The following is a 26574-nucleotide window of genomic DNA, read 5'->3' on the forward strand; positions in this document are numbered from 1 at the left end:
TGTTAAAAGTCTGATTAAACTTTCAGTATATCTGACAGGCCTAGCTGTGGGGATTCCAGATTAACCATCTGGAATCATTTGATCTTAAGCAGTATTAAAATAATGTTTCAATAAACCCATGTTTGAATGCTACCATGTTTATAATCCAATAAACGTTATCTCGGTACCAGCTTTTATTCACAGAAGAAATGACTCCTCTCTCAGCTGCCTCAGTCGCAATATCTAGTCAGGATTTTTTAGAGGTTTTGCAAATTTATCTGAGTAGGTTTAAATATCCACTCTCTACAACAGTGTGACTTATTTTTATTGAACACTTGTTTAAAATATTTTATAAGAGTAACAGGTCAAACAGTTATAGTAGGGCCCGGTAAACTCTAATGAGTGTTTTAGGAATAGAAAAGTTCTTCCTGTGCCGTGTCAAAACAGTTTCTGTGGTCACCCATTCTTCTGCCAATGAAACAACCACTGGGCAGTCCAGCTGGATCCAGCTGAGATCAGTTGTCCTCCCCTAAGGACCCCTGCAATCTCAGGTGTGCCTCTCCCAGCGGATGCCAACCTGATCTACTGCTAGGGTGAGATGCCTTTTAAAGTAGAGAAATTGTTTTCTGTAAGTGCTTTTCTTTAAATTTAGCTGAGCTTTGAGTGCAGGATGCTTTAGATATATAAATCCTAAAGCCCAAATTCCCTCTTTTCTTGATCTTGACTTGCTGCTATGAGTACAAGTTAGCTTCCTGAGAGCTGAGGTCATAAAACAACTAACCACCATGACAGAGGGTGTCCTTGAGCTCTGCAGCTGGAGACACTGACCATAACATCCAAAGCGTGCAATCTATTTGCAATATAAATAAATAACTTTCCAGTAGATCCTCCTTTGAAGGGGAAAACAAGCAAGGCAATAGCGTTAGAAAGAATGATTAGGCTGAAATCCTTGCTAAACTGCAGATTATACACAGCTATTTCCATAGCCCTTGGTAGAGTCAGCTGGCCTCCTGCAAGCAAGCGATGAGAAAATATAAGGAAGGATTTTGCTCTGGTTTAGCCAGTCCTCTTTCCCACACAACTTCTTTAGTATCTCTTCTTCTTTGTCCTCGCCTGTCCTTTCTGTCAATTTTCATCATACACATAAAAACCCCTTAGGAAGCGAGGTAAAATAATCTAACTGTTAATGTCTATTACATATTAGTTGTGCTAAGCTAGCTACACTGGTCAGAAGACAAAACTGCCGTCACTCACCTAAGAGAAGATAATGTTTTATATGCACTGCACCACATGGAATTCTTTATTCGTGCTAGTCCAACACGTTAAAAAAGAAGGATATTTTAAGTAGATGGAACTGGGTCTGTAAAGCACTTTATTGGGACAAAGGATACATTGTACTAAGATGTTATTAAAAATATGGGAAATGCATGGTAGAAGATTTGTTTACCTAACTGCCTGCGTTGACGTCTTTTTTCCTCTTTCTGACTGTAACTCAATACCTAAAATGATGTTCGGATGCATTAAATCTTTCTTTGAATTAATTGTCTTCCACAAGTAGGAATTCTGCTACAGTAGGGGTTAATTTTTATATACCATGATATGGTAATTGTTTTTATGCACAATTCATCTAAGGAAGTTTCAGATGAAGTAGGAAGTATTTGGGAGATATATAATGCTGCAACCAACAGTAAAAGAAACCAGAAATGCCAGTCAAAATATCTAATTTCCCAGGGTTTTGTACAGCCAAATAAGCAGAGAAAAGTCTTCCAGCCTGGATTATTCACCTCCTGTTAATCAGATAGGACATGGCATAGGTACAAAACAGATAGGATATAGGCCTATATTGAAAAGACAAAATAAGAAAGTGAGAAAAATGTAGTAAGGAAATTGTATTTACTACTGTTTACTGCAAAAGTTACATCTCCCTTTTCAGACAAAAAGATAAAACAATAGTTATTTTGTCAATGTAACCTCTTGATCTGTCTTCAAAGTCTGAGATGGGTACAGCTTTCAGGAATTTTTTGTGTTGAAATGTTGAAATGATGAAATATTTTCATTCTGTATAATACTACCAATTTTTCAGTATAATAAGCACTCATGTTTATACACTACATTTTAGTCAACTTAATCTTAATAAAGCTACACAAACCTTATTAATAAAGGTTTTCACAGTAAGAACCACCATTCATGCCACCTCCCCACTTAACTGCAGCTTTCATTACTACTATTCAGCATCTTTCTCTGCTCTCTAAAACACAGTTGGACTATATCTTAACATATTCTAAGGTAAGTTTGTACCTCTTTTGTGCTCTTCAGCCAAGCTTGGAAAGCACAGCCTTTTAATTTTGCAAATGCTTTCAAAAAGGCAGCCAGGTATGCACTGATGCAAGAGTAGGAAAAGCAGTCAAATTCTGATTCTTCACTGGCCTTTTGATGTACAGCTCCTCTTCTTCGATTCCCCAACCAAAAAGCATTGACAATCAAACTGTTCTTGAAAATAAGTTTTGGATACACACATAGCCAGGGGCTTCTGCTTTCCTTTCAGCTTCCTTCACCTCCTTCTTTGGAAAACTGACAACTCTCACTCTGCCCTTCTGCTGCTTTTTGCAGATGATCTTGGGAAAGTTGATACAGGAAAGGATGTAAAAATGGTCTTGTGTCACTCCTTTGAGGGTCCAGACCAAAGAGAAACATACTGCCTGAGCTCTGTTGTCATTATTCAAAACTTAAGGCATAAACCAAAATATAATAACTATCCTATTCCTTATTGATACCGTCTTGTAATCAAGTCATTCCTGATTCTTAGTCTGGAGTAAGATTGGCCACCTTCTTAATAGTTAAACATCTCTGTAAGTACATGCAGGACAAGGGAGACTACCATTTCAGACTTTGTCTGAACGTATTATTTTCCCAGAGTCTGGAGGGTGATCTCCATAGCCTGCACAATATTTTTAATAAAACACATATCTTTCACCCATAGCACTTGGTTTTCATCTGAAACTTGTGTTTCATGGTGTCTTTTTGACCACAGCACAAAACCATAACTGTTGGAAGAAAATTCTTTTGTGCCCTAAGGACCAGTTCTAGGTTCCTGCGCTCCTCTGCCTCCTCTGGGGAGAAGACTTTAGTCTAGGTACAACCACCCTCAACCCACATCTAATTCAACTTCTCTTGACAGTGTCAAGATTGTATTATGTAGATAGGAAGATATCAAGCATTTTGTATAGTACAACAGTACAAAACCTAATTCACGTTTGGGTCAATATAAGTGAGGTTAAGTTTAGACAATGGAGAAAAACTTTCTAGAGTACTTTTTTTTATTATTATTCTCTCTAAATGAAAGTATATGGTGTCATTGTAGGCACCTTATGCTATCCCACCAAAGTTTAAGCTGGCTATTTTAAACACCTAAAACAACTGCATATGGTAAAAGGGTTTGAAATGGGACCTACAAGGTATTGACCTCCTGGACTGATAGCTGGAATCTTGGCAGAGTACTCTATGGTTCCTAAAGTTATGTTAGATATGTATGTTTAGGTATCTATCCACCTTCTGGATAGCTGTGGGCATCTGGACATCTGTCTGGCACTGTCTCAAAAGTGCTTCCTAGAAAGAATTACAGAGTTATTCTCATGTACAGCCCAGGGTCCAACAGTAATTTGCTTTTTTTTTTTAATGTTGAAGATGTTTACTATTTCATGGTGACGATTCGTTTAGCCTATTGGGAAGGTAACAGCCCATCTTGAATAGTATCTCTTCACCATCAGAGAATAAAACTCCCCCACACCTTTTTTCTCTTTTCAGCTTTGGACAGATTTCCTGTGTGTCATATTTCTTTCACAGTAATTGAATCTTGCCCACGTAATAGCCATCACAACCTGAAGTGATCAGATTCTGCTTTGCATCTCATCTGCTCTTGTTATAGCTGTCAGACGAAGTTATACCCTGTCTAGATTCATAACAAGTTTAATGATGTTTTTCATATATTGGCCTGAAAAAAGACAGTTCAAATGTCTTAAGATTTGCCCTTACAATGGGGATTCAACAAGAAGTATGAATCATTATTGACACACTCAAAATAATCTGTCATGCTGCTTTAAAATACTAATGAGAAAACCCTTGAGTCTTTTTATATTAGTAGTTGTTTCATGTTGTAATTGAATTTGAAAAGCTCTGTTAAGATTTTTATCCTCTGACAGTAACTTATTATTTCTAGAATAAAATAGTTTCGTAAGTGGTTTAGATGGCAGCAGTCTGAAGAAGCCCTTTGCACTTAATCTTTCTATGAACTATGTAGCTAACTGTAAATGCGGTCTCCCAGATCCAAAAGTTTTAAGGGAATGTGTAATTTAATATCATAAGCTTTCCACAGAGGTCATGTTTTCTAGATGTTTGATCATCCTTATAATTCTCACCTTTGCTGAAGGGAAATCTCAAAAATGTTGACAGTCTGTCAACCGATGCCTTGCTGGTGCTGTGTTCTAGGGCACTCCTGATTCATCTTGAAATTCAGTTTTTCTTCCCAACACTATGATATTATCAAGTTGTAGTCTGGGTGTGATTCATTTTTCTGTGTAAATGCTACATAGCCTGTTGTTCACCCTATTCTGTCTTCCAGTACTTCATTATTCCTACTTAAGTATAGTAATTTGCACTTGGCCTTACTGAATCACATCCTATTTTTCCCATACCCTCTGTTAGTTTCTCAACTTTATTTTAATTCTAACCTTGTCCTCCATGGGGCTTGCAACCATTGCCAGCTTGCTTCCATCTGGAAGTGTAAAAGGCATAATATCTCTTCGATAACTGAGTGACTAACAAAACTACCAGACAGTACTGGACCCAGGTGGAATTCTATGGAGCCCGATCAGCTACTGTCTCTTAATTTGATGGAGAACAATGAGTAGCTATTTCTGAGTGCAATTTTCAAGCCAGTTGTTCAATCTATGTAACAGTACTTTGGTCTAAGCTATATTTTCATAGTTTGCTTATAAGAATGTCAAGCAGTGTCAAAATGCTTACTAAAATCAAGATATATCACACCTATTGCTCCTTCCCTAACCACAAAGCCCATTATCTCTCCTAAAAAGGAACAGACTTGATTTAACATGATTCAGTTTCTGATAAATTCATATTGGCTTTTACTTACCACCTTGTTTTCTTGATAGTATGTTTATTTACCCACTAATAATTTGATTCCTTGTTTCAGTAAGTTTATAGTAAATGAAGTTAGGGATATAATTCCATGTGTCCTCTTTCCCTTCTCTTTTCCTGTCTTTGTGTAAAGAGACAGGGACAATTTTGGACTTTCTGATCTACAGCCTCTCCTGTTTTGATCAAATTCTCACAAGTATGTTCTAACATCCTTGAGATTGCTTTAGTCAGACTTACACGTGCTTTGAAGTTAATTTACCAGGGCTGGTACATCTGAATTTCTTCGGATTTCTAATTTATGCAAATGATCAATAACATATTCTTCCTTGTTCTCACCTGAGTCCTTCATTAGTGTCAGTGACATTACTTCACCGACCACTGTTAATCTTTCTACTGAAGAGAACAAGAGAAAAGACATTGGATTTTTCAGCCATCTCAAGGCCACAGTTCTGTGTTCACTCCCTTGAAGGCCGTGCCAATTAACGCAGCCAAACCCGATATCCAGCTGCTCGAGCCCATGCCTCCAGTCAGCTGGAGGAGATGTTTGCGTAGCTGCAGTGGGCTGTCCAGCTGATGGGTGACCTGCCCATGCTGGAAAATAATTACTGCTGCCACATGCACCTACAGCCTCTGGGTCACATCACTGTGGACTATGACAGCTCATTGCTTGAGCTTGCTCTTCATTAGCAACGTGCCACTGGATGTTTTTTATCATGCTTTATTCTCTTTCAGTTGCGTCTTGGCATTTCTGAGTTTGTCCCTATACATTTATGGTTTTATTTTATATTCGTCTCTGGTAATCTCTATGCAGGTCACTCAAGAGACCATTACTGAGCCAAATCCATCACTTTCTATGCTTCTGCTTGGAAAAGTTCATGCTCTTTCAGTGTGTGTTTTTCCAGTCTCTTTGACCGCTTTCTTGAACTCCTTTTTCTAATAGACCTGTTTCTTCCTAGAAGCTGCCTGCCATCTCACGTCACTGCAATATGGTCCCTGGGTGTTTACTCTCCTCATTCCACTGTTCTTCTCCTGGAATCGTTATGCAGTGCAAGCTGTCTTCGTGTTCAATGTTGTTTCTTATAGATGTTATCTGTTTTGTTCATTATAAAGTAAAAAAATAAATCTAATCCCTTTCACAGGACTTTCTGCATGAAAGTGAGTAAGATTATACAGATTTTAAAGTTTTCTTAGCATCAGTTCTTACCTCTAAGGAATAGAAAGAATATGTAATTTTTTTTCTTCATGCTGATGCAAACTTTTAGAGCAGCCATATAGAAGACAAAATGACTCTGTTCTTAAAACAAATAACAATATTTATCTAAGAATATGACAAGTTTACAAGAAATATCACCAGATATTAGGTTTGCATTGGGTTCCTCAAATTGCTGAATTTGGTAATTTAAAAAAATTATATCCGAATTTCCCAAGGTGAAATTGCATGCTCATTTTCCATGTAGAACATTAATTGTCTGCTACCTGACAATCAGAAATATTTCCAATTATGAAAGAGATCACTAAATTTTAGCATTTCCTTATACAATAATTTATAATCTATCAAAAGCTATTTTAAGAAGTTTCTTCTTACCTTAAATTAATACATTAAAGATTTTTAAATGAAGCTGTTGGGCATCTGTATTTTATTTTTTTCACCAGTAAAGATACACAAGCTATTTTTTTGTCTTAAAGAAACGATCTGAAAATTATTTCTTTGTTTAGATTAATTGGGGAATTGTATTATACTGTTTTCTCTAATTCACTGCTTATCAATTCTGAAGCATCCCTGTCACTTTGGATGCAGGGTCAAGTGCCCTGTAAATATCTTCTTTAACTGTGCTTGTGTTGCGATTCGTGTTGCAGTCTGAGAGGACAATTTATTCTATAAACCTCTTATGGATTTTTTTAAAACTTCTAGCAAACAAATAGGACCCTAAGCAAGCACATTATTAAGATAATTTGCTTCGATTCAGCTAATGGAAGGGATGGAATATATGATCTAATCAAGACTGCAATTAAGATTGAGTCAGTGAACCTGTGAGTTCAGTTTCTCACATCATCCATCTATTACACCAGCAGATAATCAGATTGAATGCCACTGGAAATAATTGTTACTTCTTTAGAGTCCATTTTCCTTCCTGCTTAAGACCCTATCAGTGATCAACACAATTTTAGCATTAAGCATGCAAAAGACATAAGGAGCCACAGGTCACAGTTTAGGTATGACTTACCTATTGGTGCATCGACTATTTCACTTTAGCTATTGGGTATTTCCCAAAACAAACAGAGATGTCCCTTTGCTCTGTCATGGTGAAGGTATTTCACCATTTCTCTCTTAAGCCTCATTCTTACCAAAAATTATTAGTTTTTTGCTCTGTTCCTCTTTTCATGCGGTAACACAGAATTTTTCCTCTAACTCAAAATAAATAAAGGTCAAGTTCAGCATAACACAAGGTTTTGGTTGATAATTATTTTAAAATATTTAATCTGTATATAATTCAGAGATTAAAAATCTTTGGGTTTTAATGCTGGGAATTTTTGGAAATGTTGTTTCATAAGCACACACATTTTCCCATGTACACATGTAAAGAATGAGCCATATACCTAAGAAAATACAGAGGAAAATTCAGGAAGAACAAGTTGTAGCGAAGCTTGAGTCACACAATTGTGAATATTTCTAAACAGACAGTAGGAGTTTACCTGATGAATAAGAGATCTTTAGGTTTTAGTAAACTTACTGAACTCCCCTAACTAAATCTTCAGGTCACTTTTTTTCTCAAGACCCTAAATGCAGAAGGAGCAGCACTGAATTTTGTAGCCCAGTCTATAAGAAAATAAGATATATAACAAAAGAACAATTTTCTTCTAAGTACTCTCCCCTTGGGAATGGTTTTCTCAGGCCAGTTTTCAGGATCAACTAGTTGATCTTCTGGATTACGAATACGGTTCACTCCTCTGACACTGGACAGAATTTTAGGCCTTTAGTCACAGAGGAAAATTGTGTATGTGCACAGATTTTCATTTCAATATATCTGCTAGGTTGACCATAGATGAACTAATTTTCCAAAAATCTGAAATATACAAAGGGCACATAGGTATGGTTTGTACTTGGAAGGCTGATGTCAGTTTTTGAGATACGGTTGTGAATATGAATCCCACAGTCAGCTAAATAATATTTTAGAAATGTAATGATTAATGTAACACATCCTTCCTTTCATTTAAGAGGGCTTTTTTTTTTCCCTGCAGTTGTTTTAGTTCTTAAGTGTTAATGACTTTTTACCAGCAAGGATTGGCTGACTACTGTGACTTTTTGACTTTTTAAAGACTTCAGAACCAAATCCATAAAGTATTTTGACATTTTGTAGAGCAAATTTCTCATAATTAAACAATAAAAGTTTTCCTGGCCAAGCTCCGATCATAGCCCATATTTCTCACAATGAATAACGTTGCAAGGAAATCTTGGATTATGAACTGCTGAGAGTAATCCTAGAAATGTAGCATGATAGCTGAGCATCATTCATATCGATTCTCAATATTTTATGTGGAAGTATCTAACATTACGTCTTCCCTTTCATCTGGAATAGGTAGCGCACCTAACTGAATCTTATGAATTCCAAAACCTGAATGCAACCAGACTCCAAGTAAGGTATTTCAATTCAACAAATAGTGAGTTGAAATTATAATACATACATTAAGCCTAGAGCTAACATTTTAATCTCTTTCCCATTGTGTAAGTTAGATTTCCATGCTTCTGATTTTCCAGCTATGTGATTTACAGCTGAGTTTAGCAAATGTAAATAATAATACTTTGGCATGTTTAACGCAGCAAACGTGAGTGCTTAACATCTCCTGGAAATATTGCCTGGGACTTCCTGGGAAAAAAATCTGTTGTAGCTGAAATCTTGTTTTTCATAGCCATTGATGAGCACTTTTTCCCTGAATGTGCTTAATCAGATTTTGACCCACGTATAGGTGTCACCTCTCCAGCATGTTCTGGGCATTGAGTTCCACGGTTTAATTCTGGTTTGTGTGAAAAATGTCCTTCATTCAGTTTGTGATGAAAGGCAAACCCCTAGTCTGTGATCTGATAATTTGGTTTGATTTTCCATTGTTCTTATATAATGAAAAGTGGGATTAATAATTTTATATTCATCTTTTCCAAGCCATTCATGATTTTATTTTTTTCTACAATTCTGTCATCAACTGTCTCCTTTCCAAGGGTGAATTTGTTTAATTTCTCCTTATTCTAAAGCCATCCATATATTTGATTATCTTTGACTCCTTTCTCTGTACTTGTTCTGATTGAACTACTTTTTTCTGAGCTGAGGAGAAAGAACTGTGCGTAGCACCGAGGATGCAGGACACAAGGGATTTGTACAGTGGCATAATGACGTATTCTACTTTCTTTTCTGTTGCTCTTCTACTGTTTGATTCTCCTTTCTGATTGCCACTGAGCACTGACCTGGTGTTTATAATGAACTATTCACAAGTTTTCCAAGCGGTAATAACAAATTTAGAGCCTATTACTGTATATGTATAGTTGCGGTTGGTTTTCCTTATGTGCATTACTTTCAATTTACTGGCATTGAATTTTAACTCTAATTTTGTCACCCAGTCGCTCAGTATCATGAGATCCATCTACAGCATTTCACAGTGGACTTTCATTTTGTGTTGTCACTAATCTGGATTGAGTTTTACCCTGTTTCTCAATCATTCATGAATACTTGAAATCCATAGGGCTCAGCATGAGTCTGTATAGGGCATTATGCATAACTTCTCCCACTATGAACACTGATCTACGCATAAACCATTTATATATCGTTTGGGGGTGCTCGTCAACAGCAGGCTCAATATGAGTCAGGAGTGGGCCCTGGTAGTCAAGAGAGCAAACTACATGGTGTGTATGAAACACAGTATAACCAGTCGGTCAAAAGACATGATTATCCCGCTGTATTCAGAGTTGGTACGGCCTCACCTTGAGTACTGTGTGCAGTTCTGGGCCCCACAATTTAAGAAGGATGTGAAGGTCCCTGAATTCATCCAGAGGAGGGCAACAAAGCTGGTGAAAGGGTTGGAAGGAATGTCCTGTGAGGAACAGCTGAGGACTTTGGGCTTGTCTTGTTTGGAGAGAAGGAGGTTGAGGGGCAACCTCATGGTTCTCGACAGCTTCCTGAGGAGGGGAAGTGGAGAGGGAGGTGCTGAGCTCTTCTCCCTGGGATCCAGTGATAGGACATGTGGGAATGGTTCAAAGCTGCACTAGGGGAGGTTTAGGCTGGACATTAGGAAGCATTTCTTTACTGAGAGGATGGTCAAACACTGGAACGGGCTTCCTAGAGAGGCGACGCCCCAAGCCTCTCAGTGTTCAAGAGGCATTTGAACAATGCCCTTGACAACATGCTTTAACTTTTGGTCAGCCCTGAGTTGGTCAGGCAGTTGGACTAGATGATCATTGTAGCTCCGTTCCGACAGAAAAAGTCTATTCTATTCTATTCTATTCTATTCTTTTACTAAATGATGAGACTAAGAGATGAACCCTTTTTATACCATGACAGCATATAATTCTTGAGAAGCTGTGGTTAGGGATCTGGTCTCCAAATTTTTGGGGATGCAGGTGCTCTACATCAATTGGATCACTTATGCCCCAAAGGGCTTTAACATGGGACATGGCTTTCCACTACCACCGTAGAATCATAGAATCATAGAATGGTTTAGGCTGGAAGGGACCTTAAAGATCATCTAGTTCCAACCCCCCTGCCATGGGGAGGGACACCTCCCACAGGTTGCTCAAAGCCCCATCCAGCCTGGCCTTGAACACTTCCAGGGATGGGGCATCCACAGCTTCTCTGGGCAACATGTTCAGTGCCTCACCACCCTCACAGTAAAGAATTTCTTCCCAATATCTAATCTAAATCTACCCTCTTTCAGTTTAAAACCATTACCCTAGTACCTTGATCTTTCATTCCTCACTATTTTGTCATGTTTGTACTCATGTCCTCTTTGAATAATTACACTTTGTGACAATTTGCTTATTACAGGAGCCAGGCTGCCTCACCTTTATTTTATTTTTGATGAAAAATTTGCTTCTGTAAAAGCTGATATTTCAAAGAACTGTGACAGTTGTCAATAAAATAGATCTATCTGAATTTCCTTTAAATGAGCTAGCTCTACTTCTGCTCACAATACAAGGGAATTGTAACAGCAGGAGAAAGTGCCGCAAAACTTAACCTCCCAGATACTTATTCAGCTAGTCTGTGCAGCACTGCGTGGTTTGGTAGGCTTAAACATAATTGTACCTGCAAGGAAGCAAAGGAAAAGTGTTCAAGCAAACAGACAGGCCAATGGAAGCAGAGGAACCCTAGGAACATAATCCAGATGTCCAAAGCTACTTGTTTTGGTGATGGCTTCAGTCTCCCCCATGTACATTAAGGTTTCTTGCAAAGACTAAGGACATACCCCTGAGGTCCTTGTGCCCCGCACATAGAGGAGTTTTCTTGGCATAGACCAGTCCCAGCTCTGGATGCAAGGAGAAGGAAGAGAAGTGGGCTAGCATTCCCTCTGCCTGACTTCCTCTCTTTCAGGCTCTCTATTTCAGAGTCTGTTCACATCAGGACAAGACCAGAATAAGCACCATCACCTATGTTCTAGATTTCTTCAAATCTAATCTTGTTTTCTGGAAAGAAACTCTATGTGCTGCAGCCAAAAGCTCAGTCTAGGTGACCAAGAGTCAAGGACTTCAAAGACACGCTTCCAGGTAAAACCCCTCTCTGGTCAAGACATATTCTCAGTGCAGCAAATCCTGCTTTGCCTCCTCCTTTTGCAATTGCTTTTACCAGATACAGACTCTCTTGCTGCGTAGCAGTAACCTCAAGGTAGGAGTCAGGGCCAAATCTGCCTTCCATTTGCTAAAATGTCCTGACAGTTGGCTCTGGGGCAATACATTCGCTGCCACACACACACCCAGGACACAGGGGCATGCACTTGCTGGTTGTGTACTGACAGTGGGAGACAAAGTCCTGTCTAGAATGGCTCCAGTGTAGCTTGTGTATTTGCACACTGCCTGAATACAGGCTGAGCTTAGGCTCCTTGGAAAAGAAATATTGATTTTGGGTGCACCCTGGGCTTTGGGCTGCAGAATCAGGTCCAGATGAAGCTAACGGGATGCAGTGTCAAGTGAAAGCTGTTAGTAAGAAACAGGAGTGAACAGGAAACAAAGCCACAACATACATACAAGGACCATATATTGCAAGCAAATAAACTGTGCCAGGGAGATGTGGCATAACAGATCACACTGGGTCAGATATGACTGGAGAAACAGCTTCTGAAATTCATTAGGCACTGAGAGAAAGCGAAGCTTCATTGCAATTCTTGATAGCTTTTCTGCCCGGTGGGAATCCAGCACAAAAGCCTTTTAGCACGCAGTTTAACTGGGAATACCTGAGCAAACTGATAACATTGCTGCTTTTATGGTAGTCTTGTTTCTCACATATCACAGCAGACCAGTCCACAAAGCATTATAAGGACACGTGTGTGTGTGTGTCTCTTTATGTACCTTCATCTGCACATTCAGGTAGCAGCTTGTAGGAATTAAACAATGTTATCCATATCAAGAAGAACTACAGTAGGAAGGATATCCATAAAAGAAAACCAACTACCAAACAAGTGTTTTTCAAAATGACCTGCATTGCTATTGTAGAGTCCTTTGTGTTGCACAGTTTTGGCGTTACAGCTGAGTGAAGAGGCTGCTGTGTTACCTGCCAAACGTATACATCCAGCCACATTTCTGATTATAGCATTGTTTCTTCCAAAGAGCAAAACCAGCTCAACTGTGGCTCAAAATCGAGTCATTTGTTCAGTGGTTTGAATACGGCACATTCATACACAAGTGAAAGCACACGTGGTAGATAATCTGCTAAATATCCTGTGAGATAGAAATTGATTAGGAAAAACAAATTGGTGATCAGGAAGGAGTTTCTTATCTTCACCTCTTCTATCTGTGATATATTCTTGTTCATGGCTGTAGCATTTCAACAAACACACACAAAAAGGCAAAACGATATCGAAGTCTGGTGGACATAGAAGTGATTTGTTTCATTTTTCATTTTCAAGAATCAAAAGCCATCAGCTGTTTGCCAGGTCTGTCTTTTCTTACCTTCTTAAAGATGGAGGTAAACTTTCTTTGCCGAGAACAGACAGATTTGTCATCTGTGGTCCTCTAAGGAAGATAAGATTTTAAGAATTTCCAGTATATATTTACACATCCAAGAAAAAAATATCAACATTATTACTTTTTATGATTTTCCTTGTCTGTATTGAACAAAATGTTAATAGGAAAAGAAAATTGAGCTGTGCAATGTCCAAAAATAATTTGGAATTGAGATCCACAGAGAGAAATACTGTATGCTGCTTTTCCAGCTCCCCCTGCAGACTAGATTATAAGAAAAGTTCTCAGACAATCTGTGCTCATCCGGGCTGCTTTATGTAATTTCTACACTCTTGTGAATTTTAACCAGCTCTTGGTTATTATTGAAGACTTTTTCTTCCCTTTGATTTAATTAGTGCCAGGTCTAAGCTGGTGCATGTCTTTCAGGCTTTGGAGCTTACTTCTGAGTTGCATTTCTGTGTCTACCACTCCTGAAAATCCTCTCTGAAGGTTCCACTGCGGGGGCTAATATGAGCAGCCGGGTGTGGGTAGAGATTAAATCTTAATTTGCAGTTCATTCGATCATATTACATTCCCTAACATGAGTTAATGTGATGGCTTAGGTTTTATCTGCAGGTTGACTTTTGTTGTTCTATTTTTCCCTGAGGTCTGTTCTGGCAAAATTGTTGTTAGTGAAAGCTTTGCATTATTTTTCATACAATTTTCAAGGTGTGTTTGTGGACTAACAGGAGCTAGAATAATCATGTATGTGTTCAGTCTTAGCTATTATTATCTAGGAATTTTAAAAGTATCTATAAAGGAGGTTAGAGAATAATGGGGATCAGGCTGTAGTAATTCTGTTCTTACACTCACTGTCACCCACTGAAATCTTGAACTAGTTCTTTCTATTTCTGTGCCACAGTTTGTCTGTCTCTCCTCATAGTGATATAATAGTTTCATGCATGTGTTATTTACATGGTGCATGAAGGGAAAGAGATGATTCAGAAGAAAATAAGTAATTCTTACAGATTGTAATGCATTGTTGGAGTTAAAATGCATTCTCTGTGCCTATTGCCACAAGTAAGAGGAAATAATACTCTCATTATGTGCCTTCTGATCTAATAAGGGGGGGAAAAATATCTTTTGGCATTCTATCAACAAAGGACATCTTTGATAATTGCAGTATAAGCAGTGGAAGAATTTTAAAAGGAGTATTAGCATAAAAAATGGCCAAGATTTGCAATATGCTGCTGTTCTGAAAAGAGCTACTTTGGAACTTCCTACATGCATAATCAGTTTCCCTGGGATTCAGAAACCTTCCCAAGTACCTTGTCAGATGCCAAAGAGATGTACACAGGCTGTAGTCACTGGCAGACATTTCTTTCATTCTGTGTCTGATTTCATTACCAGCTTCCAAAGTGGTATGTGCAACTTCGCGGAGGTGAAGTCACTACCTGATGGACACCTTGAAGAAACACTTCGGGTTACAAGATGCAATCAAACCTGAATTTCTTTGCTTTATCAAAAGATGTGAAATATCATATCATCTGCAAGTAGCTCTGAAATTATCTTTCACACTGGCAAATTAAGGTAAAAGCAAACAAAAGTAGTTATTTAGAAAATATAAAAACAAATAACACAAATTCAGATTTACAGAAATAAAGGCAGGCCATCTTTCTGTCTGCTTATTGTAAAATTAGATGTGAATGGTTTTCTCACTTGGTGTTATTCAGCTGATAAGGTAATTAGTCATTAACCTAAATATGAGAACTTTGACACCATTCTTTGGAAAACTTTTAATTCTTTGCACACAGGAGGAAAACTAGATCTAAAGAAAGTCGTGCTTCTTTATCCAGCTCTTTTCCTGTGATTTCGGTACAGTTTCTTCAAGTGTAGATCTTCCTTCTCTCCCTCTTCCACTTTACCACACTCATCTCCTTCCCTTTCCGTTGTTCTGTTCTTTAAGTTTCAAGGTTTGAGGTTGGCTTTATTTTACACTATTGACTTTCACTGTATTCATTTAAATCATTAACAAGCAATTAATATGTTGCAAGATAAAGCACTTTAGCCAGTCATGTTTAAATACTGTGTACAGTGTTAGTACATATTGAGAATTTCATTTTATTCAAAATGCAGTTTCAAAACTTAGACGTCTATCACATGATAGACAACTAAATAAACAGGATTAATGCTTGGGGCTTATTCCCTTCTCTTGCATGAGTGAAGGACAAAGGTTCCCAGATCCCTTCCATGGACGTAAATCATCTGGAGCATGAGTACCCCAGCTTAATCTGTGAGGGATGTTATCTGGGCTACCAGAGTACCTAGATGAAATTCTGTGACCTACAGAATTATACAGGAGTCTGTATTAAAGAGTTTGTTCCAAATCCTCCAACTTTCTGTTCTCAGAACAGATAAATTTTTTCCTAAAGGTTCTACAACAAAAACAAAGCAGGGAGAATAAGCCGTAAGTAAGCTAAACACTTGTGAGTGGAAGAGAGGGAAAGAGAATACGCAATGCTCTCACTTGTTTTTCTCAACTCTAACCAAGATGGGACTTGGCAGCATAACACGACATTCCTCCCTCTTCACTGGTAACGTCCTTTTGGGCAAGTGGGCATTAGGGGTAGTTATGTATCTATGCTTTTGGAGAAAAATTCCCAGACCGAGGGCAGGTAGCAATGGTTCTGATCTTGACCTGGGGAAATTAGATTGTCAAATACAATTTTTAAGTTAAAGACAAAGGGACACTGTGGAGACTAGGATTTGTGAAGAGCAGATACAGGGTAGGACTTCAAAAAGCACAGTAGCTAACGGGTATAGTCTTTTCCCCTCCCAGTGTTAGGTCGAAGGCATTCAAGAGGAATTATCTCCTGCAGTATTAGCCAACAGCAACCTATATGTATTTTAAGAATAGACAGTTATTTTAGTATCTCTGTTCACTTGTTTCTCCTTGATCAATATAAAGGAAAAGTACCTGTAAGTTCCTGCCACCCACTTTTAGAGCCCTTAACATACTTTAAGGCCTACCAGAGTTGTAGCCTCTGGGATTTCTCCACTACAGCTGTAAATAGCACAGTTGGACCAGACTGGCTCTGGGTCGTGCTAATGAAATTGGTAGACAATGCCCCTTAAGCCTGAATTTTATTCAATCAAATCCAATAGATTTTAGGAAGATGAAGGAAAGGGAAAAAAAAATAATGCTGGGACGAGATTGTATACTTCACACATTGCTGCTACCATATTCTGCTATTTTTTCTGGTCATTTTTTCAGTTGTTTGTCTGCATTTATGGTTGTAGATTTCTAAGTATTTTCAGGTTGAGGCTCCTACTGCTACCACTGTAAAATGTGCATTTCATCATTATCCATGAGCCAGCAATGTGCCCTTGTCACCAAGAAGGCCAACGGAATTCTGGGCTGCATAGGGAAGAGTGTGGCCAGCAGGTCAAGGGAGGTCATTCTCCCCCGCTACTCTGCACTGGTGAGGCCACAACTGGAATACTGTGTCCAGTTCTGGGCTCCCCAGTTCAAGAGAGATGGGGAACTACTGGAGAGAGTCCAGCGTACGGCAACAAAGATGAGTGAGGAATTGGAGCGTCTCCCTTATGAGGAAAGGCTGAGAGAGCTGGGACTCTTTAGCCTGGAGAAGGGAAGGCTGAGGAGAGACCTTATTAATGTTTACAAGTATCTAAAGGGTGGGTTGAAGGAGGATGGAGCCAGAATCTTTTCAGTGGTTCCCAGCAACAGGATGAGGGGTAACAGGCACAAGCTGGCACATGGGAAGTTCCGATCAAATATGAGGAAAAACTTCTTTATGGTGAGGGTGACAGAGCACTTGAACAGGCTGCCCAGGGAGGTTGTGGAGTCCCCTTCTCTGGAGACTTTCAAGACCCGCCTGGATGCAGTCCTGAGTAATGTGCTCTAGGCAATCCTGCTTTAGCAGGGAAGTTGGACTAGATGATCTCTAGAGGTCCCTTCCAACTCTGAAAAATTCCATGATTACGTGATTCTGTGATCATTTAGTTCTAGAAAATGAGAATATACCTTTGAGACTGTCTCTTCTTTAATTCAAAAAATTGCATTCAGTTTTTAAATTGTCTATAATTATATAGTATTACAATATATTTCTTATCAAATGTATATAATCAAGCAGTTATAATGCATAATTATATACAGTCATATAATTGGATAACTATATAGAATAGTATATAGTATATAATCATACAGTTATAGTGAATGGTTATTATGATTATACTACTCTTGATTATGGTCCTGGTTCCTTTGTCATTGTCTTGAAATACGTGGAGTTATAATGTCTTTGTGCCTGATAATCTTAGTCATGTTTCTATATTGCTGATTCATGTATACACACAGATGCTGGAATAATATCCTGTTTCTCTTGTGTATCTCCCATTCTGATTTAATGCCTTTCTAGTCTTTAATGGAAGAAAAAGGCTTTGCAGTCCTCTTTGCAGAGTATTAAAAATGTTAGTGGCAAGTAGGTTACTAAGAAGATGAACTACTCATGTTTTGCTTTTTCCTCAGAATTTGTTAGCTCTCAGGAGATAGTAATAGTCAAGATGTTTTCTAATTTAATGCATTTTTATCTTCTCATTCAGTAAATTCACTCTTGCTACACAGTTTCCATTTTATAAGTGAAAGGCGTCTTGTCAAGCTTTGTATCCTACACCCTTTTTATACATAAACATTAAATTTTAAAAGTTCCTTCTCCTTTCATACTCCCTCAGTCTTTGTGGGAAATTGGGTAATAGTGAAACACCTTGCAGGAAACAGGAATTGTGTTCGCCAGGTTGCACTTCTGAATGACTACAGAGATAGTTAGGAAATAATGTTCTTCAGCTGTCATCAGCAAAAAAGAAGTCAAGAAAAAGCCATATTCAATGAGATGACAATCTGGGTGGACTGGGTGTGTACAAGGAAGGACGTGAAGCACAGTTGTCTTATCTTTTTGATTTGATGAATCTTCCAAATCTAATTTACCTATAATTCCGTATACGTCCTCTGGGAGCCAGGACTACTGAATGTTTACTTAGTTTACTTGGATGGTTCTATGTTGTTGTAACGAGATCCCTACAAAACTCTGGGTGGTAGTTTAGCAGTGATAAGTGTCCTATTGTACACCTGACCTTGAAGATTAACCTGATAGCCTAGGGCACAGCTTCATGTTATCTTAAATACCCGGTATATACTCATTTCTCCTTTGAAACAGCGCAACTGTGGTGTGTGAAGCAGATAGATAAGAAAGTAATCATGTACTCTGAGCGTGTATTAAAGGCCACAGCTGATGATGACAAAGCCAAACAGAAAGATTTAAATCAAAATAATCTAAATCATCAATTTTAATCAAAAATATTTCAGTCTGAAGACAACAGCCTTGATTTAAATAATCACTTCTAATTTTATTTTGCATTTGTCCTTGTTTTCCTAAGGAAAGGTTAATCCACATTTACTGGTAACTATTAAAATACATTAATTTGCAAGTAAATATACATTTTACACTCAGCTTGGTTCTTCTTTTTAATAGGATATATTCTAGCAATATTCATTTATTAAAGCAATTACATGGCACAGCATATATTTGCCCAGATGATTGGGTTGTTAATATCTTACATGTTTTCATAGGTTTTTTTACAGTTTAATGACAGACAATTATATAATCTAATTTCAATTCTATTAAACTGGGCATTTATATTTCATGCAGACGTCCATAGCTTAAGCCTAGAGATTTTAGTTAGACTAAAGCATTTAGGTCCTCTAGAGACTATACTGCACGGGAGAAAAATAACAGAGACTACTACTTCATTTCTACCTAAGGCTATCAGCAGAAAATAAATTATGCATCAAAAGCCTTGATAATAGCATCATATAAATGTACCCATGTTCCACTAATAAGAAATCCCTTTGTGCACTTCACACTGAAGTCTCTGCCAAATGAGCATAGGTGACAACTGTTTCCTGCACCCTGAGCCTGTTCATTGCTGTGATTTGGAGAACGTGAGCAACATTTATCAACTCGTCATTGAAGAAATGGGAGGTTTGGTACAAAAATACTGGTGGTTCTGAAAATTCTGGATGGCTGTATCCAAAGAATTATGGCTTAATATCCAAGTGGGAAACAGTAACAAGTGGTATCCCTCAGGGGTCCAATGCTATTTTGTATCTTCATTAATGACAGTGGGATTTAGTGCACCCTCAGCAAGTTTGCTGATGACACCAACCTGAGTGGTGCAGTTGATATGCTAGAGGGAAGAGATGCCACCCAGAGGGACCTTGGCAGGCTCAAGGAGTGGGCCTGTGAGAACATCATGAAGTTCAACAAGGCCAAGTGCAAGGTCCTGGGGCATGAATGAATTGAGAGCAGCCCTGTTGAGAAGGACTTGGGGATCCTGGTGGATGAAAAACTGTACATGAGCTGCATCATAAGATGCGTGGCTACCAGGTTGAAGGACGTGATTCTGCCCTTCTACTCCACCCTTGTGAGACCCCACCTAGAGTACTGCATCTGGCTCTGAGGTCCCCAGCACAAGAAAGATATGGATATGTTTGAGTGGGTGCAGAGGAGGGTCATGAGAATTGTAAGAGGACTGAGAGAACTGGGGTTATTTAGCTCCAGGTAGACCTTATTGTGGCCTTTCAATACATAAAGGGGGCTTATAAGAAAGAAGGAGAGGGGCTTTTTGCAGTCCTCTGTAGTGAGAGGACAAGGGGCAACAGTGTTAAATTGAAAGAGGGTAGATTTAGATTGGACACAAGGAAGAAATTTTTTATGGTGGGGGTGGTGGGATACTGGGATATATCCAGAGTAAGATGTGTACCATAACCACTGTGTAGCTGGATGACAGCAGGGGACAACAGCCTCTTCCCGCAGTTTCCCATTTTAGTTTCTGCAGAATAGCATTGACAAGTGTCTTCTGAGACAGTTTACTAGACTGGGCTCTGCAGGTAAGACAGGCAGGGATCCCAGAAGGTTTCCATGCCTTAAAACTCAACACTGTCAAGACAAGCCCACCTTGGTGGGCCCACCTTGGTCCAAATTGCTCTCTGGATCAAGCCAGAGGTTCCCATTTACACTTTCAGTTGCTAGTGACCTTTGATGCTTTGGACATCCTGTTCCAACCACTTCGTTGGTCCCTTTGAACAATTACTGAAACCCAAGATGAGCAAATTAAGTATCTTCCAGCTCATTTGCATCACATTTTCTTTAGTTATCAGGAAACACACATTTAAGTCTATCACTTGGTGCCAGGCCAATTGCCATCGTTTCCAATATCAAGAAACTGGGCAGTACACATCAGTCAGCTCACTGCAAATTGGCAATTAACATGATGGCTAGATAGGTTCACATGAGCATAACGTTATTAATTAAACAGCAGCTGGGTTAATCAAGATAGCAAAAGTAATTTGGTGGAATAAATATTTTATTAGTGTGTCCATCAATAAAGCAAAAGAAGAGGTTTTAATTAATTCATTTATAAAAATATTCACACTATGGTGGCTGTAACTCAGTTTAAGGATCTGGAAACAGGTCTCGTCTGCAGAAGGGTATATTCCCACTTTATCAATTCGTGTTAATTGTACTGTAGATATCAGTTACCCAGCTATAATTACCAGTATGTTAGTTACAAGCCAAACATTGTTGTCCGCCTCTGAACAGCAATACCTGACAATTGATGCTAAAGGGCTCTTTTTCCTCTGTTGCTTTATTCTTTCAGAAATGTACATTTTCCCATTTAATTACAGAAATATATTCTTGGAATATGATGGGTTATGATACCTCCTGGCGTGATTAGAGACCTGATCTTTTTTTTTCCCCAAAAAAGACCATGAAAATGAGAGAGGGTGAATACATTTTTTGTATTTCTCCTGGTACTAATAACTAAACAGATGGGGGGAAATGATATATTTTTAAAAAGTATATGCCATAAACACAAAAGGTGGCAGTGATTTCTATCTGACCGAGGAATATTTATCTCCTAATGCTAAGGAATATAAAGAAATGCTGAGAAGCAGAGAGAGGCTGCTGATTTTGTAAGAAGCTCATAGCTTAGACAAAGTGTGTTTCAAACACTGAAGAGAGTGTGAAAAGATTTACTTTAAGAAGATCTGCTGAAAGAGCAACATGTAAGCTTTTAAAACTGTTAAAACAATCATACTTTTTTGGACATAAGACCTCTTAGAATATTTTTCCCTGTGGCTTTCTTCTTTGTGTCAGTCAGGTGGCTTATTACACATTAGAGTGCAAGTCTCTTTCTGTGCTTTATCCACCTGTCCACCACCTTAGACGTGTGTGAGAAATTTGCTGGAAGCCCTGGCAGATAGATGTTTTATATAATATGCATGGATACGGAGTACACATGTATACATAAAGAAGGAATTGTGTTCAAAAAAGTGAAGTTAATTTAGTACAGAATACTAAAGAAGACGAAAGAAATACACAATTGGGAAATGGTAAATAATTCTAAATATTTGATCTTCCTTCACAAACATTTAACCTACAAGCTCTACTACAATTCATTTGTATCAAGTCCATTATTTAGGCAGCAGTTTTACTCTTCAAAATATTTCAGTCATGTTTAGGGAAAAGAAACAAAACCAAGTGACTTACACAGTCAAATTGCACAACACGAATGGTGAACCAGAAATCTATTGTAAATAAACAGGTGACATTCCCTCATGAAAAGCCACCTGTTTTCTGGTATTTGTGTGGTACTTAATGCAATAATTATTTAATCTACATGTAATGTTTGAGTGGCACAAGAAATATACCTCAAGTACAATTGGATTTTTGATCCCTTGGATGGAAGCCTTTATATCATATTGCTTCAGTTGTCAAGCTGAAAACTGTGAAGTTTAGGGGGAAATTGTGCTTGATCTGTCAAGGAGTCTGTAAGCCAGTGCTGGTCCTGGAGGTGCAGGGCTGCAGAACCACAAGATCTCATTTTCATTAGTAATGGGAGGCTGGACTCCTCTTCCCCACCCACACAGAGGACAGCAGGCAACTGTGGGCTCGCTCTGAGCCAGCCAGCCCCACCGTGGCTTTGGATCCCCTCCAGCTACAGCCACCGTGGCACCGGGCACAGCGGGGCTCGGTAGCTCAGGCACAGCGTGGTCCTAGCCACCTCCAGCGAGTGCCTCCTCCAGAGCTGGTTTGCATTTGGCTGGCTCAGAGCATCCATACAACAAGGTGGTGTCCACCTGATAGAGGCTGCAGCAATACCACCCCAGGAACCTGGATCCCGAAAAAAGCCAAGGAAGTTGCCAATACTGCAATCTGCTCAGAGCGAGAGGAAAGTTGGATTAAACTCACTTTCCCAAAACACCAGCGAGGTGAATGCCCTGGAGAGGCAGCTCCAACAGGACTGTGCGTCAGCGCTGAGACAGCTCCCATTCACGAGTAACTCAGCTTTAGCGTACTGTAGCTTAATTCTCCGTGGGGAAGATTAATCCCTTGGAGGAGGATTAAGCTACAGTGAACCAAGGCCACTTTATTTCTGAATGGGAAAGGCCACACAGGGATTTAATGTACTTTATCTTATGTGCATTGATTTCACAGCTTTAGTTAATTCATCTTAACTTCCCTGAATTCCCTTGTGTGGACAAGCTTTTGTCTGCAGAGAGGCTCTTGGCGCTGCTTGTAAAGCTCCTCGCGCAGTCCAACCAGAAAGCAGGTTGGAATGATTTCCGTGCCTCTGAAGGAGCTTATACCTGTCTAGATACTATTAAATTACCTCTTTTTCAGACGGTTGATCCGTGACACCCTTAAACGAACTATTTTAATTAGATTTTTTGAATGGACTGGAGAAAAAGGAGTTTTTCTAAAACTAATCTCTGGGTTATTTTAGAAATCTCTCATGAACAGTCTTTTCAAGGCTTTCAGATAGCACGAATTTTGTACAGCTGCACAAACAATATTTTCTCAAGCATGGACAAGTCTGGGCAATGCAGTTTAATAGGTTTCCTTGCCCAGTGGGATTTTCTTCTTCTTTGGTGGTGGTCATAAGAAAACCTATGTCTATATGGAAGGCAAACAAGAGGAGTTTCCATTCCCTGATCCTAAAGATCTTGATCACTTCCTCTCAGTGGCACAAGTGACACAGATCTGGATTGAGGAGGATGTTTTTGTGGGAGCTGCTGTTAAAATAATGGCGTGATTCTGCAGGTGTTGTCCTTTGGGGAAATGAGTCTGCTCATTTCTTGAATAACTAATGTGATTTACTGATAAGCCCTTCTGATAAGGCGATTCCTGATGCTGATGAATCATAACCCAGCTTTACCGTTCAGCTACGTCATGACATTTCACATATCAAATTAAGCTTTTGCCAACCATTTCTTCACTGGGACATTTTATGCAACACAAAAAGACATCTCTTGTGGATTGCATACAAACTTTAATATGACTTAATTCTATACTCTAATAAATATTTCATCTTTTTAATATGTAATTAGGTGCTTAGAGGGCCCATGTTCAGGTGGACAAAGTCATGTAAGAACAAGCAAAGGAATGTAAGTAATAGCTGAACACCAAGGTCCAAGTGTTTTCCACCAGTATTACTCAATAGTAATGTTCATCAATACTGATCTCAGTGGAGCTAGGAAAAGATTTTAAAATATAATACAACAGGAACAAAAGAGAGATAGTCTCTTTAATTTAGCTGTTTGTGACCACTTGCACTGAAATTTACATCCGAATTCAGGAAATGGAAGCAGATCTTTTCTAAATATAGCAGTGACTGATAGCTGTATTTATACAGCATTGTAATAAAAGCTTAATAAGTATTCCATGTGTTCTAATGATAGCTTTTTCTCCTCTTTCATGCAGCTGATTGGATTTGTGTATGCCTGTTACGTGATCAGTATTTTCATGGAGGAAGAGGACAGCTGTAAGTACTTATACACACCTCTCCATCTCTGGAGCCACAGTACCTGGGGTGAGACAGTCTTGCATTAACTACCAAGGCGAAGAACAAAGTTTGAAAAATAGCAGAGTCTGGCATTCACGTAAACAACCAATTTTGCTCAAACACATACTTATTCAGGTGCTACCTCCTTATTTAGGTGTCAGAATTGTACTTAATAAACTTGTTCATAGGGGTCTGTGAACTGTTTGCATGAGCTGCTCATACTGCTGAAAAGCGTGTGATCTGTGTTGTGTATACATATAAGTTTTTATTTATGTACATTTAAATTTGAATCAAATCTCCTGAAAAGATTTAGTCTGTTTTTCCAAATGGCAGTTTTATCAGCAGTAAAGTTAATGCAGGCAACACATCAAGCCATTTAGAGTGTACAGTTTCACTGTGATCAATAATTAAATAGACCCCGTTCAACACCTACAAGTAACGAGATCATGCATCTGAAATGCTGACCCCAAGTTCTTAACCTGCCCTTATCAAGAAAACCCTTTTATACATAACCATATTGTTGAAAAAGTTTGAAAAGGTAAACAGCTTTCAAAAAGAATTTATTGAAAGTCATTAAATGGGCTTTGGAAAAATCTGAATATGTTGAACATTCTGGTAGTATGCTGTGTGAAAAGAGACTGTGAGAATTGCCTGACAAGCTCACCATACCCACCTGACAACCAAAGGGATTGGTAAAAGAAGTACTGAGACTGGAATGATATTGGATGACCAAAGAGAAGCAAATACCAGAACAAGTCTATTTAAAAAAAAGGAGCATGTGTGATAATTTCAGTTACTCCCTCTCATATATGAGGAATTAAGTAGTAAAATATCCACCCCTAGGAAAAGAAAAAAAAAAAAAAAGGAACAAACGCCAATACCATTTTATGGCTATAGGATAAATAATACACAATCAAATATTTATTCATAAACTTTTACTCATAAATCTTAACTTAGTTGTTTTGTTTATTCACAGAATAACACTAGCGGATGAAATAAATATACTAGAAAAAATCAATTCAGTTTGTAGGAAAGCATTTGATAATATCTGGAAAATCTTATTGAAAACATAATTCAAGTAATTCATGTCTGTGATGGAAAAATATACTTTTTGATTGAAAACAGTGTGAAGGACCATAAACAAAATACTTTTCCATTGCTACAAACTGTACCATGTTCAGTTCTCCATCATAATGCAACAGACATTAATGTCAAATCTATTTTAACACTGCCATTTAGGTTTCTAATAGGAGGAAAATATATCAAAGAGAATCTCAGATAAAGCTGAGTGGGAAGGAGTCATGAGCGTGTTGTGCACATAGTGTACTGTGGAAAGGCGCAAGGAGCCGCCACAAAGACTGGTGCTGCAAAAGAGAAACGTGAACACTTGGAGAAGGAACATGAAAAGTAGGCCTTGAGGAAGAGGAAAAGCCCAGACAATGCTCCCTTGGAAATCCAGGAATTGCCGGTTAGTCAGGAACGGGTAACAGCAGAGGATGGTGCGGCAGCAAGACGGCCCTATAATTCGGGATGTATAAACGGAGCCTTTAGTCAGTGGAATCCAGAGACAACTGTCCTTTCTGTAGGTCTGTGGTGAGTCATGAGGGTAGCTAGGGCTTCATACGGATATCTGGAAACTTCGTTTGAGACAATTACTAACAAAATTCCTGGAACAGGGAGGCTTCATTAAATGATTAGGAAGGCCAGCAGACTGATAGGGAAGACGCAAACTATAGTGCCTTTAAAAGAGCAGTAGTGTGTGTACATGCACAGCCACCTGCAAACACAGCTATATCTGTACCTGGGAAGACAGACTCTTCACTTCTGGCATACATATGCTATATTATTGTTGGGTTTGTTTAGTCCTTTATAGTGTGCTTCACACATCCATGTAAAACATAAAATGCACGCGTGACAGAAAGAAAAAACTCCCACCAAAGAATACAACATGTTCTTGGAAAATGCAGGCATCTGCTAAGGAGTGTATGCGGTTTATATTCGGGGCCTCACAAGAGGGTTGTTGCCAAGTTAATGGCCGTGTTCACTTAGAAAATGTGCCTACTTCAGAATAGTTGGGTCAGGGTCTGTCTTTGACATCAGAGGCCCAATCCACTTTCCTCTGACTGCGAGCCCACCTTACTGTCTTTTGAGAGCTCCGTGTCATGTGATACCAATGGAAATTTAAGTCACCGAGAATGGAGAACAGTTGACATATTTATTAACCAGTAAAACACACCAAGTGCCAAGGTGATCTAGTATGTGCAAAACCAACCCAGAACCCATTCTCCATACAGGAATTGGGCATCTGCATTTAATTTCTGCTTGTCTTCCAGAACTGCTGATGTCTATTTGGTGTTTTGTTACATACAATTGAAAATCATCTT

The 26574-nt window shown here is 38.7% G+C and overlaps 1 protein-coding gene across 2 annotated transcripts in view; it reads left to right on the plus strand.

Moving 5' to 3' along the window:
* The window catches only part of NKAIN3 (sodium/potassium transporting ATPase interacting 3), a 373785-nt gene that overhangs the window by 322165 nt on the left and 25046 nt on the right, over positions 1 to 26574 (plus strand). For both annotated transcript variants that reach the window (XM_074577126.1, XM_074577125.1), the window contains exon 5: positions 24109 to 24169. In XM_074577126.1, coding sequence (XP_074433227.1) covers positions 24109 to 24169 — 61 coding nt within the window. The remainder of the gene's footprint in view (positions 1 to 24108; positions 24170 to 26574) is intronic.

The sequence above is a fragment of the Larus michahellis genome, chromosome 2 (genome assembly GCF_964199755.1).
Source record: "Larus michahellis chromosome 2, bLarMic1.1, whole genome shotgun sequence".
NCBI classification, from domain to species: Eukaryota; Metazoa; Chordata; class Aves; order Charadriiformes; family Laridae; genus Larus; species Larus michahellis.